This window comes from Schistocerca nitens, chromosome 7 (assembly GCF_023898315.1).
Source record: "Schistocerca nitens isolate TAMUIC-IGC-003100 chromosome 7, iqSchNite1.1, whole genome shotgun sequence".
Lineage (NCBI taxonomy): Eukaryota > Metazoa > Arthropoda > Insecta > Orthoptera > Acrididae > Schistocerca > Schistocerca nitens.
In genome coordinates, this window is record NC_064620.1 from 336,269,798 (window position 1) to 336,283,172 (window position 13,375).

The 13,375-nt window shown below is 39.6% G+C and overlaps 2 protein-coding genes across 3 annotated transcripts in view; one reads left to right on the plus strand and one right to left on the minus strand.

Annotated features, from left to right (window-relative positions):
- The window catches only part of LOC126194732 (rhophilin-2), a 484,380-nt gene that overhangs the window by 468,030 nt on the left and 2,975 nt on the right, over positions 1-13,375 (minus strand). The window lies entirely within an intron of this gene.
- Positions 1-13,375, plus strand: part of LOC126195607 (uncharacterized) — a 36,067-nt gene that overhangs the window by 671 nt on the left and 22,021 nt on the right. The window contains exon 2 of the mRNA XM_049934231.1: positions 1,118-1,792. Coding sequence (XP_049790188.1) covers positions 1,118-1,792 — 675 coding nt within the window. The remainder of the gene's footprint in view (positions 1-1,117; positions 1,793-13,375) is intronic.

A 13,375-nucleotide genomic window follows, 5' to 3' on the forward strand; every position in this document is an offset into this window, starting at 1 on the left:
TATTCTGCTTCTGTATTTAGTGTTTCTTTTTGCTGTAAAAGTCTTTAGGAAGTTGCCTGTTCAAAAACAAGTAATGTGGTTTACCCAGAAATTGAAAATGAAGTAAAAACAGTGTCTCAGTCGCTTGTTTTTAATAAATTATTGGTGGGAATTTGAAGTCATTGCAAGGAATGTTACTATTAGGGAATATAGTAGGCTTTAGACTTAACAGTGAACCATAGACAGGAAAAATGAATGAGTACATGAATGGATTAACAGGCCATCACAAAATGCAAAGGGAGAAACTGTGAAAACATATAAAAAATACTTGTGGATTTTACAAATTCTTACTTTCTGGGTCTGGAATTTCAGATACATGCCAGTGACCTACACAGCTGTCTTATAGATACACAGCTACAGTACTTGAAAGCAATTGTGTGCTCATGTTTAGCCTAATAGGTAGCACATAAGTGGCAATGTATTAGTTCATCATACTGTCAGTTTTTATGTAAGTTATGAACTGATATCAAAAGCAAAACAGTGTCTATCTGATAAAAAGCACTACCTTTAAGTATTTCATAGTTCTAAAGGTTACACAGTGTGACAATTACTTTGTATTATTCTGTTACTGTGTCACAGTTGCTTCTATGGATTACACCTGTGTGAGTTTGGTGTCATCATGCTTTCTTGTGTCCGAGGTGTGTGTGTGGGGTGGGGGGTGGGGGGGGGGAATAGAGCAAGACATTAAGCAAAAGTCCCACCCCTCTTGTGAATATATGAGCTTCAAGGCTAAATTATAAAAAAAATTGTCACTGTTATTGAATCATGCTACAAACATTAGTCAATGTTTGTAATTTTTGATGGGGAAAGTACTTTCTTCATTTCACCATCTCTTTAAGAGCTTGTTGCCATGACATGTAACTGCATGTTTTTTGATATTGAAGTGTTATTGTTTTATAGAGTTACTATGCCATGGCCACATTTATCACTTGAGTATTCTGCATTTTAGTTGGGAGTCTATTTGTATTTTAGAACTAGAAACTAACTTTATATTCATAAATTGTTTTCACACTATTAATATTGTCATCACATTCAGTTGTAAGCACAGTTTTCATTTTTTATTCATTTTTAATTACAGGTATGTCATGTTCACTTCCACAAGGATGATGTTATTTGGGAAACACAAATTGTGGATGAAAGGACTGGTCAGTTATTAAGAGCCCCCCTTCTCAAACCACGTTTGAGACCACATGCAGTTCCATCACTACTCCCGAACTGTCCTTCCTACCTTTCAAAGGAAGAAAGTAGACGTGAAGGGCCAGAGGAGAAAAAGCAAAGGCTTGAAAATGAGCAGTTAGCTGCAGCGTTACAATATAGTTTAGCATCACAGAAGGACTATGAAAACACTTTCAGCTTCAGTTCTTTAGAAGAGTTGATGTTGCGTACGAAGGAAGTGGATTTGCCCAACGAGTGGAGTGTGATCGAAAAACACAGTGATTTTGTTTGTTTTTTAAAGATAATAAGAAATCCAGCACCATTAATCACACATTCTGTCGTTATAGATAGTAATTTAAATGTTTCATTGTTTAAGAAAGATGTACAAATTAAGACATTAGGAAAAAGATCTTTTCCTGTAATTGTAACCAATATCCATGAAATTGTCAGTGTACTGCAGGAGTTTTCAGACACAGATTGTGGGCACTCAGAAACTTCTATAGATAGTATTGTAGAGATAGTGAAAGACAGTCTAGGAGTGCTGAAAGACAGTTTACAGGAGAGTGAAAAGGAGATGGTAGACTTTATATATGAACAAGTTAGTCTCATAAATGAAAAGAAATTTAATCATAGGTTTAGTTCTACATTTATGATACTGTGTTGTTTGCTATTTTCCATTTCATCTCATGCTTACAATTTTTTACGTAGCAGCTCATTAATGAAAATGCCACATCCAAGCACTCTGCGTAGGGTCTGCAGCAAATTTAATGTGAATCCATCTCACGAAAGGCTTGGGGGAAGTAATTTCCTGTCCTATGCAAGACAGAAATTTCAATACTTGAACAGCAATGATGTCAATGTTGTTTTGAGTGTAGATGAAATTCATCTAAATTCTTATTTGGAATATAAAGGAGGTAGTGTTTTGGGCATGTCATATAACTCGGAATGTGCTGCAAATTCAGCATTTGTATTTATGTTGCAGAGTGTCAAGTCTTTGTACAGGGATGTTGTTCACATTTTACCGGTGAAAACCATTTCATCTAATGCATTATACGATGTGCTACTGGCCATAATAAATGGCCTTGAACTAATAGGCTATAGGGTTTTTTGTGTGGTAACTGACAACAACAAAATCAATAGCAAAACCATGTCAATGTTTTCTCTGGATAAAGGGTGTTAATATAGTTTTTAAACATCCATCTGATCCTAATCGCCCACTTTTCTTTTTAATTGATGCCGTACACATTGTTAAATGCATAAGAAATGTGTGGCTGAACCAAAAAAATGATGGTAAAGATATGTTTTATCCTCAGTTTCCAGTTAGAAAAGAAGTGGAAGAAAATAAGTTTTCTGTAGCTTCTTTTAAAACACTGAAACAGATTTATGACATAGATTCCAGTTCTTTAGTAAAATATTGTCACACATTGTCTCTCAAATCACTTTGCCCTACATCATTAGAAAAACAGAGTATGAAACTAGTGCTGCAGATATTCAATCGACATGTGTCAGAGGGCCTTGAGGTAGCTAGTGATAAATTTGATTTGAGACATGCACCATCAACAGCAGAATACATTCGAATAATAACAAAATGGTTTGATGTCATGAATGTGAAATCAGTGTTTAAAGGGAAACACAAACAGAATCCTTATATGGATCCGTTGACAACTGATAGCGTTTCTATGCAATTTTTGCTAGATTTTCTAGACTGGCTTGATGTGTGGAAAGCAAAGGGTTTGTCAAGTGGGTTTCTCACAAAAGAAACATTTTTTGCTATTCAGCATACAACATATGCCGTGGTAGAGATTGCTCGATACTGTACTGAAGAGCTAGGTATGAGCTATTTACTGACAGCCAAGCTACAAACAGATGTGCTTGAGCGGCGTTTTGGAAAGTATAGACAGCTTGCAGGTTCCCAATACAATGTTTCAGTGACACAAGTCTATGAAGCAGAAAAGAAGCTTCGAATTCAAAGTGTAATGCCTTTAGTTTTATGTTCTCCTTCCTATGGCAATATCACAGTAGGGGCCATAAAAAATTTTATGTTTTCTGAAGTTGAAGAAACAGACACATTAGACATAGAAGTCAGTGTAACTCAAGACGATGTTCTTTCAGTGAAAGATATTGCAACGTCTTTAACTTTCATTGCAGGCTACTGTGCTCATGCAGTGATTAAGAAGCTGAAATGTGAGAGTTGCCTTAATGAAATTGTGATTGAAAAGGAGTTGCCAATAAACGAACATTTTAGTTTGATACAGAGACTTGATCATGGAGGACTAAAATACCCATCAGACACTATTTTAAATATGATTGTCTACACTTATATTGTCATCAGCAAACTTCTCAAAGAACATGAAAGAGATTTTCTTGCCTGTACGAATCAACGTGCTATTGCCTGTGCAGTAGCACTTGCTACTCTTCACGAAAATGACTTTTTATTATTTGATGGGGTATGCTGCAATGGACATTCATCCCAGGCAATAATGAAAAGTGTTGTTTGGGTTGGTGTCAATATATTTTTAAACAACTACTGTAAAAAGGTTAATGGAAAAAAAAGTTCAAAAAACACTCAGCGAAAACTGCAAACTCTTACAACATAATTTTGAAATCTTTATCTTAGATTCTTTTTAAATCATTAATACAAAACCTGTCATCAGTAATATTGCCACATCAACAAATGCCTCTTAAGCTGAACTAGTCAGGTTAATCTGAAACTAGTCAAACTTACCAAATTGCAACTTATGGCTGAGAGTTTGTATAAATATTTTAATATACAGCTGCTAACAGCTATCAACACTAATATCCTAACGTGAAATTTTTATCAAAGAAATTAATCTTTAATATAAAGAATCTTACACTAATTCTTTCTCAGTTGAAGTTGGGTGGTGAATGATACATACAGGAGGGAGGGGAGGGGGGGTGGCAGGCAGAGAGGACCAATAGTAATCTTGTTATAGTATGTGAAACCTAAAAATCATTTCGCTTGCTTTTCCGAGTATGACTTAAACCACTTCTTTGCTGCATGCCTTATTCATAGTATTTCTAATTTGTGTAATAAAGTTATGTGGCCCAACATGGCACATGCCTTTGACAAAGACAAGACAATGCCATTTTGATCACCTTCCTTTATTATTTTGAGAAAAACTTACACAAACTGTGCTATAGCAGACTCCACTTTTTTTGCAAACAAGGTTAGTTTGTTTTGGTGATAAATGGAAGACAAGAGCAAAATTGCTCTATAGTTCTCTACATTCTCTGCAACACTTTTCTTTGTATACTGAAGTTATTACTTTAGCTTGTGATACATGTGAGAAATCTGCCAATTTGTAATGATTCATTAATTGTTACTGTTGAAAAAGCTACTATAGTATTTATGCATTCTTTAGGTAGACAAACTTCGATTTCACGTAGTGTTCGTGGTGTTCCTCTGTCTTCTACTACTGTCACTGTTATGAGTGCAGATGTGCATGCTGTGACAATTGCCCCTCTTTTTCTGAGTTTACTACTTTCTCTGCAGCTGTTATAACTGTTGTTCTCTCAACATTTTCTTATGTAGATCATGTTTGCATATATTTTACTACCAATACAAATGGAGAAGCTGGTGGGGGAGGGCTTTGCAGTACTTTCATGGCCTTTGTGTATAATGATTGGCAGGTCTCCTCATCTAATAGTAATGTAATTCTGGAACAGCTCTCACTTCTGTTAAAAGCACTATTGAGTGCCACTAATCCTCAGGTTGACTAATTACTGAGCTCTTTAAATAGATGCTTGCTCTGTGCCATAAAGTGCCTTCTTGTTAGCTCATCTTTGCTGAGGAGAAAAAATCTGAGGTGGACTCTCAGGTATGCCCTTCTGTTGGCTTTTTGAATATATTTGTTTATAAAAGAATATTAAAAAAGCTTAAGCCTGTCACAATTGCTTATCACTCACCTAATCTAATTAATGTTAGCAGATCATATTCCAACACCACTTGACACATTTTTGCCACATAACATACACTTACAGTTGGTAATTACTTGCAATTTACAGGGTGACCTAATATAATGTCTATATGCATTGCCATTTTTCTACTACAGTGCTTTCATATGCATTCTTCCTACACAAAACTTTATGGTGCAGTGTTTTATTTGCATTCTTTTAGTGTCCCACTTAAAGACCTTCCATTACTACCCTGGAGATTATAAAATAGCAATTTAATAATTAATGTTGTTCAAAATTTATCATTATTATTCCTAAAATTATGAAACTTAAGTCTCAAGAATGTGGTTATTGTTAATGTTTGGCCTTGGTGTCCATAAGTCTTAATTATTTTGTCCCTACATAGTATTCATGCTGTACATCTATAATTTTCTATTGTGAACCACTATAATCTAAAATTTTTCTCATTCCATGTGTTAGTGATTGACAAGAGTGTATGGAAGATGAACAAAAGAAATAAATAAATTCATTCATACACAGAATTTTTTTACTTAATTTGCATTCATTCATATCAGCATGGTCAGTAGATGAAACTTTTTTTCCACTTCTAAACAATTACCAGTATATATATTTTGGAATGATGATCTGTTAAAGTATTGCAACTAAATAGAGCTGAACCACCACCCCCACCCCTTTCCCCAAACTTACGGAAGGATGAAGTATCTAAGCCACTGGTGAGTGCAGCCCAAATGTGATGCCAAATGAAGGTAAGTGTTCATTTTTCACAATTATTTCATCACAGGTCACATCACGTCATAAAACTTCTCAACAGATGAAATGAAAGTTTACTTCGTAGTTGAAATTTATTTATGTGCAATTCATGCAAACAGTTTGTTTCAAAGTATATACTTCTTAGTACAGAAACATTCTTTCTTCAAAGTTATTCAGTTTAGAGCAGCGAAATTCTAACCTGGTAATCTGTATTTTGAGACCTCATGTAATTTCAATACATAATGGAAATTTAGTTAACTTACTGAGAAAAGAGAATTCATTGAAATTTGTATTGGCATACCAAAACTTTATGGCAATACCATTACATACTCATCTCAGGTCAGTGAGATTTTCTTAATGGAAAGAAAGTTTCTTAGGGAAAGGTGCACAAACTGAGAAGAGATATCATATCATTCATTAGAACTGCATTTTACTTAAAAAATATTAACAGGAGAAATTTCTTTAAATTTAAAAAAAGCATGAATACGAGGTTGCTGAAATGGTGGACTAAAACATATGTAGAACATGTCTTTCAGGGCAGTGTTAGTTTTTGAAACGACTCATACTATTGCTTATTACCAGTGCCTCTCTCTAGGGGGTGTTATAATTCGAACACTATTTGCCCAATTTTCGTGTTTCTTTTTTTAATTCACACGTATATCATCCAACCAGGTTTTAAAATAGATTTTGCTACATAAGGAATAAGCAGCGGCAATAACAGTGTCCTTAAAATGTTAGCTGCCAGTGTGCTACTTTGCAAATTGCTGTCCACACTATTAGACCTGCGTCAAAGTGATGCAATATTTAACTTAAAAAACATAACAAAAACCCTAATAGAAAGTCCGCGAGAGCATACGAGAATCTTTCGCGGGTGGCTTTCAATCAAAATTTTTGTCATTAAAAATCGTCTTACACAGGAGCTGCAAAACGGAAGAATGGTGAATGGTGGCCAGCCATAAAAGATAAATGTATACCGTTGCAGACGTTTATATTGGCCTTTTCGAGATTTACAATTTATACTACAGCACTTACAGTTTAGGAATGGTATTGGAAAAGAGCACACTGGTGGCAAACACTTGCACTTTGTGTAGCTGACGATCTTTGAACGGCTAACCAAACTGCCATCAAACAAGTCGTGACAATCCCCATTAAAGCAACTTTAAAATAAACTACAATGAAATGGGTCCATTCATTTGGGAGTTTTGATGCCTCAGATAATGAAAGTTATTACAGCCACTTTTTACGTCGGGGCTAAATGGTATGCAGAAATAAGTTACAGACAAAAGAACTGGGTCATTTGAGAAAGGAAATCTTGTAATTCATGAGAGAGGTATGTCAGATTTCTTTACGAATTTTCCTCGTGCGGTTTCCGTAACAGTCTTATTGCTGTGGCCAAACGGACTGCGAGCACCGGCACCAGACTACGTGCGTGACGTCACTGAGCGGGCGCGCAGGCTTTCCTCTATAGGGGGTGCTGCCTCTACGCGCTCTATATAAACAGGACCTCCACGGCCTAGCAGCCAGTCGTAGACTCACCTCAGATGATGTTGCCCGCAGCTGGCAACGAAACGTCAGGGAGAAGTATTTCTACTATTGGACCACGGCCTCTTAGCCCGGAAGTTTTAATTACCAAATAAAGCGTTTTAATTATTTTTTCTATACGTTATACATGGGAATTCAAGTCTTTAAATAATCGGGTGTGGGGGTGGGTGGTTCTGTTAAGAACTATTTCATCAATACAAAAAGGGAAATACTGCTAGACTGAAGGTATGTGATTAGTCGCAACCGTCGTTTCTCATGTTCATCATTTCTCCCCCCCCCCCCCTTTCCTGTTCCATTCGCGAAAGTGCGTAGTAACTGCCACAGACACTGCATTTCCGGTCGTTGTCATTTCGCGTGATTTAAGTGGGAGAAAGTTTGATGTCACCTGACTTTTCTTGGAACTACGCTTTCCCGATGTTACCACTAAATCACCGCCTTACGCAAGAGCCTGCCTGCTCTTAATGTTTGAATTTTCACGACTAGCTCCGAAACAATCTCAGTTACTAAACGAAATCGGGACGAAACAAGGCGCCCTTGTTCGTGTCTTCTCTTCTAATCCTGGCGTAAGGGTCGCAGACTAATTGGCAATACTCAAAATTTGGCCTAACGAGTGTTCTGTTAGGTAGTTATTTCGCAGTTGAATTACGTTTCCTTGCCATTCTTCCACCGAACCTCGTCCTGGAACCTTATTTTTCCGTACTTAGCGTAAATAAATGAAAGGAATTTCTACAAATAGATGTCAAGTAAGACAAAGCTGTCAACTGCAGATTCCTGTAGCAAACGTCGAATTCTGCAAGTCTTTTCGTTATGCTGTTGGAACTTTTCTATGTTCAACAACATCATGCATGAACAGCCTTATGCTGCTTACAATGTTTTGCCCTAGATCGCTGATGTGTATCGTGAACATTAAATGCCTATTCCTGAATTTACTTTTACATAGCACGATTTCGTTCCGCTATGAACGACGTGTTTAGTTCGATTAGCTATGAAGACCTGAATCGCGTCACAAAGTAAAATTCCGAAAGGTACAAACTGAACAACCAATATAGCATATGATACAAATCCGTCTCACTCTTTTCAATTACGCCACCCTTGCATGTCCTTCGTCTCTAACTGTATTTTGGTTCCTGTGCAGGTCCTAGATATCTGTTTCGCCCTGTATTTTATCCAGTGATAACTAGAATTCTAAATAGTACTTTCCAGTCTTGCAAGCTCGGCATACTGACGGACAGTAACTTTCTGTGCTAATATATCTGATGGTTTTAGAAAGTCATGTAATAAATGAAAGCTGAACGGTATACTACACAGCTAAAGGAAATAATGCGCATCACAAATTGTAATTTTTCAGGCGACACTCCAAATACAGAAGTGTTCGCGCGAGTGTTTAGCGTCCACCCACTCTACGCTGCCTCCTTAACCGATACGGAGGTAAGTACCACCACGCGCGACCTCCGCTGGCACGACCACGGCTGTTTGTTCAGACTGCGACCTTCTCACCTGTCGAGGTCGTTTTCTCGGAGGCACTGCTGAAACACTTCGCGGTCGCTTCCGAAACGGAACGCCTACGTGGAACTGGAGCCGCGAGGTGAGTGGTAATGCGTCTAGGATGGCAGTGCGTCATTAAGACATTGCTCAACGCCACGCAGAGGGGGAAACGGCTTCTCCGTGAACCCGCACTCGTGCAGGTAGTACCGAGAAAGAGTTCGGAAACATGCGGGTCGATTTCCTGGATGTTTCAGTGCCCGTTTCACCACCAACTATACTACCGTAGAAAAGGGGAAATCTTAACGTACGCCGTGACGGAATCAGCTGTCTCAGACTTGATTCACGTCCGTCTCGCTTCTCTCTTTACCTGCTGTCGCCTCCTAATAGAGGCATCAACGATCGTGTTCACTGCGTTAGGCGAACATTCGAGACAAGTCAGTTTTCGCGAGACACACAAGCAGTAAAGAAGTTACTACAAATGAATGACGAATTTGGGACAGACCAAGGTGACACAGTAGTCAGACACTGGACTCGCATTCGGGAGGACACCGCTTCATATGATCTTTCCGGCCACCTGTATTTACGTTTTCAATGGTATCCCTGAAATCTCTGACGGCGACTGCTGGGCTGGTTCCTATGAGAAGGACACGGCAGTTTCCGACCCCAATACAAACTTGTCCTCCGCTTCTAATAACATCGTCATCGACCAAAATCTGATCTTGCTTTCCTTCGCATCCACCGGGATTCAACTAGCCATCCAGATCACCGATTCCCCATAGTCTCCCCTACATTACATTACGCGAATCCTGATGTCTGAAGAAATTTTCACCGCCATTAGTTAAGCAGCAAGAGTAAGAAGTGGTGATGAGTTGGGTTTAGGGGGCGCTCGACATTACGGTCATCAGCGCCCTGACGAAAAGTCAACATGAAATCTCATGGGTGGGGACGAAAGCTGTCCCCACATACAGAGCAGTTTATAACGTACTAAAGTCCGCCGCCCTTCTCCACCAGTTTAGGGATGAAGCCTGATATAGTTCACAAAATTTCACCACTCTTAAGACTGGTATCGGTATCTGCGAATCAGTATACAGGACACACGTAGCCACAATATGCTAAACTGAAAGCGGCGCGCCACATACTTCACAGAAAAGTGGACCCTCTCCCCCTGGTAAGCAAAACCTCCACTGGAGGGGAGTTTAAAATAGGCAGCACCCTTGGTGTTATTCGGAGGAGTACGCTATGCGCTCCATCCTCTATTCTCTAATCCCTTCCAGTACATGCATGAAACAACACACGTCTATCAGTCAACTGTACCCAGCAGACATACTTAATTCTCACACACCACACGGAAAAGGGTCATCGGGTGTGAGGATAAGGGGGTTTTGATTAAGCGGTTCAACAACCACTCTCAACAATGTCATATGGCTTTTGTTACATCACGCGACTGCTGGGATGGTTCCTTTGAATAGATCACGGTCGATTTTGTTACAAGCGATGACCAAATTCCAGCTTGTCCTCAGTCTCTAATAAGCTCTTTCCGATCAAACGGATGCGATTGAACTAAGGAAAGCTAATACTGAAAACAAACTGATAATGCTGAAAAAAAGGGAAAGCTTTGGCCGTAGTCCAACGGCTTTACATTTGTCAAATTAGTTCCTTTGTTTTCATGTAATAGAACTCAGGTGCAGTGAACTAGGTGACTAAACAGCGCAGGGAGAAATTGTTTATACAAAATATTACGTAACACACGACGGCGGTTATAAATAAATGTCAATACTTCCAGCGCTTGTCATCTGCAGAATCTTGATTATGACGAGGTTCACTGCGAAAGCAATGACAGACTTAAAAATCATAGTTTTCGACGTAAGTCCCTCATTGCTATCAGAACCTCGATCACACACGACTGAATTCTCCTATCGTTCAGAACAGTAAACGCTTTTTTTTGACTAGCTGGTATTTTCAGGTTTCAACCGGTACATCCTGGTATTTACGGCGTGGCCCATGTGTTACAGCAAATGAAACTTGGGTTCCACATCCTGCACAATCCTGCTCACGCAGATATATGGATCGCATTAGAATCTGTATAATCTCTTTGGACCATTGTACGATAACAAAGGAAAGTGTCCATCGTACCGCGTCAAGTTTGGTGGTAGAACAGCCCAATGGCTAGAGCATCAAAAAATGGGACACAGATGAAGTATGAAAACAGGAAGGAGGTGTACTGAACTGTGAAAAAAGAAGCAAAATAGAAAGCGCACGACCCAAGCTTAAGATGTGCAACATCGAGGTAACTGCAAGTGTGGTCATGGACTGCAAAGCGGGAGATCCGTGTTCGAACCTCCCTCGTGCCCCATTATTTTCTTCACAAAATTATGAACTTTCCGTCCGATCGCTGAAGTATCTGTTCTTCTGTAGTCATAGCAATCGTCATAATACACTTTGGTCAAAGAATATGGGGAATGTTGTAGAAATATACGAGGTGTGGCTAGAAAAAAACCGGACTAGTACTGGTGAAACAATAAAACGAATGCAATAAGCTTGAAAGTCGCGTGGCCTGTCACGTGACTCTCGCTCCGCCTACTGCTCAAGTTTCATCTGCCTCCTGCACTCAGTCTGCCCGTGGCGTCTGTTTTAAGTAGTTGACGTTTTGTCTGTGCGTCGGAAAATGTTGAGTGTACAGAAAGAACAGCGTGTTAACATCAAATTTTGTTTCAAACTAGGAAAATCTGCAAGTGAAACGTTTGTAATGTTACGACAAGTGTACGGCGATGATTGTTTATCGCGAACACAAGTGTTTGAGTGGTTTAAACGATTTAAAGATGGCCGCGAAGACACCAGTGATGACACTCGCACTGGCAGACCATTGTCAGCAAAAACTGATGCAAACATTGAAAAAATCGGTAAACTTGTTCGACATTTTCCTTGTCAACTCCTGTTAACTCAGACACTGCTCTGATCGTTAAACGGCGATCTTGTCGAACAAGTTTACCGATTTTTTCAATGTTTGCATCAGTTTTTGCTGACAATGGTCTGCCAGTGCGAGTGTCATCACTGGTGTCTTCGCGGCCATCTTTATATCGTTTAAACCACTCAAACACTTGTGTTCGCGATAAACAATCATCGCCGTACACTTGTTGTAAGATTACAAACGTTTCACTTGCATATTTTCATAGTTTGAAACAAAATTTGATGTTAACACGCTGTTCTTTCTGTACACTCAACATTTTCCGACGCACAGACAAAACGTCAACTACTTAAAACAGACGCCACGGGCAGACTGAGTGCAGGAGGCAGATGAAACTCGAGCAGTAGGCGGAGCGAGAGGCACGTGACAGGCCACGCGACTTTCAGCCTTATTGCATTCGGTTTATTGTTTCACCAGTACTAGTCCGGTTTTTTTTCTAGCCACACCTCGTATTACCGTCGTAAGTAAATGTGACGAATAGTGTAAGAAGGCGAGATGCCGCATAGACCTCTCACAGAAATGAAAACTAACGGCTGTGAACTATGTTAGAACAAAGGAATTCATGGGTCAAAACTGCCTAAACGGAACGCAGTAGTAATAACCATGTGATACTTCTGTAGAACAAAGATGATGTATGTGCGTCTTGAGGTCCCTTCGTTACACCACGCTGCTGCAGTCTGACGTTACACCACGACACAACTTTAAATACAGCGAACAAATACGTCGGTGACCGGACGGACAGTTCATTATTTTCTGGAAAAAGAAAGTAAGGCACCAGAGAGATCAGAACACAGGTCTCCCCCCTCCGCACTTCAACATCGTGACCACATAACCACGGTTGCGTGGCTATATAAATTCGCTCGATACTGCACATGTTCAGCTTGGAACGTTCACCGTTTCTGTTTTGCTTCTTTTTCAGTTTATTACGCCTCCTGTATTCAGTTTTCCTGCGTTCAGTTTTCTATGGGCTGCCCACTGGCCCATCTTACCACTAAATCTGAGGGAGATGTGATGGACAGTTTCCCTTGTCGGTGACATCTCCTTCTGTGTCAAACGGTGCGCTCTCCATAGATAATAAAGCTCTTTCATTATAATGGGATGACACACTACTTCTGGCTGCTAACACAACACAGATTGGCCACCACCAGTTACTTCCCATACAGCTTAAATATTCCCGTTTCCAGTTCAGTAATCAACGTTGGCTCACTTAGTGTAGCTTGACTACAATGATACCTGTTCTCGCCGAATTAAAAAACTAAATAAACTGTTAGTACGTGGTCGGAACGGGGAATAGAGGTAACGGGCGAAGATACTATTCGCCAAACGTAGTGCCATTGTCTTAAGTTGAATTCCTAACCACCCCGTGATGAGGGCATGTAACACCATCTATGGGGAAAAGTGGAAGCCCAATCCCGATATGTGCTTGTTGCTACTCCAGGAGACTACCCACCCTCTTTTGCCGTCGTGATTAGCAACTACACAAACCAACGTTTCAACCTGCAC